This window comes from Phacochoerus africanus, unplaced genomic scaffold (assembly GCF_016906955.1).
Source record: "Phacochoerus africanus isolate WHEZ1 unplaced genomic scaffold, ROS_Pafr_v1 Scaffold_27, whole genome shotgun sequence".
Taxonomy (NCBI): Eukaryota; Metazoa; Chordata; class Mammalia; order Artiodactyla; family Suidae; genus Phacochoerus; species Phacochoerus africanus.
The window spans coordinates 77,069-80,550 of record NW_025927399.1 but is presented as its reverse complement, the minus strand read 5'-3'; the positions used below and the strand labels follow the sequence as shown (position 1 = coordinate 80,550).

The 3,482-nt window shown below is 38.3% G+C and overlaps 1 protein-coding gene across 1 annotated transcript; it reads right to left on the bottom strand.

Annotated features, from left to right (window-relative positions):
• Positions 1–372: 372 nt before the first annotated feature.
• On the bottom strand, positions 373–1,308 carry LOC125119276 (olfactory receptor 10G4-like). The gene has a single exon (XM_047766114.1). The coding sequence runs from the start codon at positions 1,306–1,308 to the stop codon at positions 373–375; it is 936 nt and encodes a 311-aa protein (XP_047622070.1).
• Between the last annotated feature and the right edge of the window lie 2,174 nt (positions 1,309–3,482).

Below are 3,482 nucleotides of genomic sequence, written 5' to 3'. Positions count from 1 at the left end.
TTAACTAGACTTACTGTGGTGATCATTTTTCAATATATGCAAAGACTGAACTACTATTTGGTACACCTAAGACTCATGTAATGTTATATGCCAATAATACTTCAAAAAAAAATCAAACCAAATTTAGTGCAAGGAACTATGCCAATACAAGAAAATAGGATCTATAACCTTTGGTTTTACTAAATTAATCAGCTAGCATCCCATGTTTAAAATATCTAATATAATTTTTTAAATTCTCAGAAAAACTAAAGAAATATTCCCAAGTGGTTTGGATAACATTTAACACTGATGACTATAAACGTAATACAATTCTTGTTGATAGATTAAATTATATTACTAATTTTTTAAATGGGAATATCTACATCACAGCATTTATTTGTCCCGAGAATATGCTACTTTGTCTTTAAGCTTGAGCAGAGCTTTCTTCACTTCCTTGTTCCTCAGGGTGTACACCACGGGGTTCAGAAGGGGTGTCAGCACAGTGTAGAACACGGCCACAACCCCGTCCACAGCAGCCTTGGAGCCCGGCCTCAGGTAAATGAAAACACAGGGAACAAAGAAGCAAAGGACCACAATGCAGTGGGAGGCACAGGTCTGAAAGGCTCTACGTCTGCCCTCTGAGGTGCGGATCTTCAGGATGGAGCAGATGATGGACACATAGGACAGCACGATCAGGAGAAAGCAACCCGAGGCCACCACCCCAATGTTGACAAAGATCACCATCTCAACTGCAGAAGTGTCCGCACAGGCCAGTTTGAGGATGGGGGGTGCATCACAGAAGTAGTGCTGGATCCGGCTGGGTCCACAGTAGGGCAGACGGAAGGTCAGTGTGGTCTGGACAGCAGAGTGCAGAGCGCCACTGAGCCACGTGGTTGTGGCCAAGAGGGCACAGGTTCTCCCCCTCATCAGGCCAGAGTACCTGAGCGGGTGGCTGATGGCCAGGTAGCGGTCATAGGACATGACCGTGTAGAGGAAACACTCGGTGCTGCCCAGGAAGTGGAAGGAGTAGAGCTGGGCCACGCAGCTGTGAAAGGAGAGAGCCCCGCCTGCGGGGGACACCAGGCTCATCAGCACTTTGGGCACAGTGACCGTGGAGAACCACGTGTCGATGAAGGACAGGTTGGTCAGGAAGAAGTACATGGGGGTGTGGAGGTGGGGGTCCACCGTGATCACCAGCAGGATGAGGAGGTTCCCCAGCACAGAGAGGACGTAAATCAGCAGGAAGGTTGCAAAGAGGAGTGTGTCCAGCTGTGGTGGGTGGGGAAGGCCGGCTAGGATAAATGTTGTCACTAGGCTCTTGTTTGTCATTTCTCCATGCTTTTGGTCCCTTTCCCTATGAGAACATCAACAGCACCCAGCACTGAATTGAGAACTAAGAACCCATTCACTGTATAGAAACTGCATCATACATGGTACGTAATTCTAGAGTGACACCCAACTTTGCTTATTACAAAACTTCTCTGAAAAAGGTGATAGAATGTCTCATCTTTTTCTCTTCTCTCTCTCACCACACAGAGGCACACAAAAGAGGTAATAGCAAAAATGAAAGAGTGCTTCATCTCTGTTCTAGGACCCAACTAGTCAAAGGATGGAGAATGAAACTAACACAGCTAGATTGGTGGGAGCTTAACTTGATTTAGTTTCTTGGGGAATAGGATTACCCTTGGGTCTCCAGGTTCCTCTGAATGAACAGAAAAACAACAGAAATGGACTAATGAAAAATTTTTAATAAGCACACATATATTCCCCTATGTGTTTGTTATTTGAACCTCCTGAGAAGAATTCATGTCTTTCTGGAGCTAGTAGTTATATCTAAGAGGAAAGAAGGACTCAGTTACCCTACTCCCTCATCAGTGATATAAATGAATTCATATAACTGTTTATTCTCAACTTAAAATTGCCCAGAACCCATAAATGGTCATCATATTTGTACTATCCATCTCAGATCTCATTCTCTCTTCCATCATGTTTTAAGGTGACTTAGTTAAATTTCTAATGTTTTGTTACAGCTGAATTTAGATTTAACTGCGGTAGTCTTTATTATACTTGTTTAGGTAACAATATTTTAAAAAAATAAACAAAAGAAAGTAATCATAAAAAATGATACATTGAACTAAATTCATGCATTTTAAGGTACAAATTTTGCAGCTAATTTTATTTGATCATATGTAATAAAGCTAAATCTTAATAACCAAACTATAAGTAGATAAAACCAAACAGTTAGGAACTTGAACCAATTCCCTAAATATTGCTTCAGTTCATGAGATAATGACAACCATAATCCCTAATTATGTGGAAAGCAATAACATCCCTATGTCATATCTAAAATAAAAATACACAGCATAAATTGACACAACATTGTAAATCAACTATACTTTAATAAAAAATATGAAAAATAAATTCTGGATAAAGCAAAGATTTAACGAAAGAGGGAAAAACTCAAAACAGGAATATAATGTATAAATAAAACCTGAGATTCTAGGGAAAACCTCCAGTAATGACTTTTGATATCTGGTACTGCAAATCATGTAGTCTTTACTTCTCTAGATTATTTTGGCCATTTTGGGGATCTACTCCATTTAAACATACATCACAAGGTCCACATGTCTACAGAATAAAATGCTGAGATTAGACTTAGAATTGCATTGAGTCTATAAGCACTTTGAAGAGAACTGCCGTCTTTGAAGTACTGTCTTCCAAGCCAATGAATAACAAAATCCTCCATTTCTTCAACAAGTTTTATATATCTCTCAGAAATGATTTGTAATATCTATTGTTGTGATTTACATATTTTTATTTACATTCATATCCAGATCAAGGTTTCTCAACCTCAGCACTATTGACATTTGAGGAAAGATAAATCTTGTGGGGGACTGTCCTGGGCCTTGAGAGATTTTTGGCAGCATCCATAACTTCCAGCCACTAAATGACAGTTCCTAAGACAATTAACAATTTCTACAGACATTTTCAAATGACATTTAAGAGCCACAGATCTAGATATTTAATACAAATTTATTTTATATTTTGAAACTAAACATTCATAAAAAAATGGGCACAAATTTTAAGTGCATAAGCCATTTGTACATGTTTGTAGAGCAAATATTCTCATTGCTATATACACAACAATTTATTTTTCATTCAGCTGTTAATTGGCATTTGAATGGTTTGCACTTTTTGCCTGTTAAAAATAGTGCTGCAAAAAAAAATAGACTATATATTGTGTGTTTGTATACGAAATTTTCTTTGGCAAATCTCTATTATATATTATATGTCTTCATTCTGGATACACATTTGCGCTTGTTTACACTCAGGTACATTTCTATTAGATATATAGCTAGGACTGGAATTGTTGAGTCACAGGGAATTTTTATGATCAGTTTTACTAAATTCTGCTGCACAGTTTTACCAGTACCAGTTTATTCTCCCAGTAGCAGTGCCTGAAATTTCCACTTGTTTCACATATGACCATCATTTGGCATCAT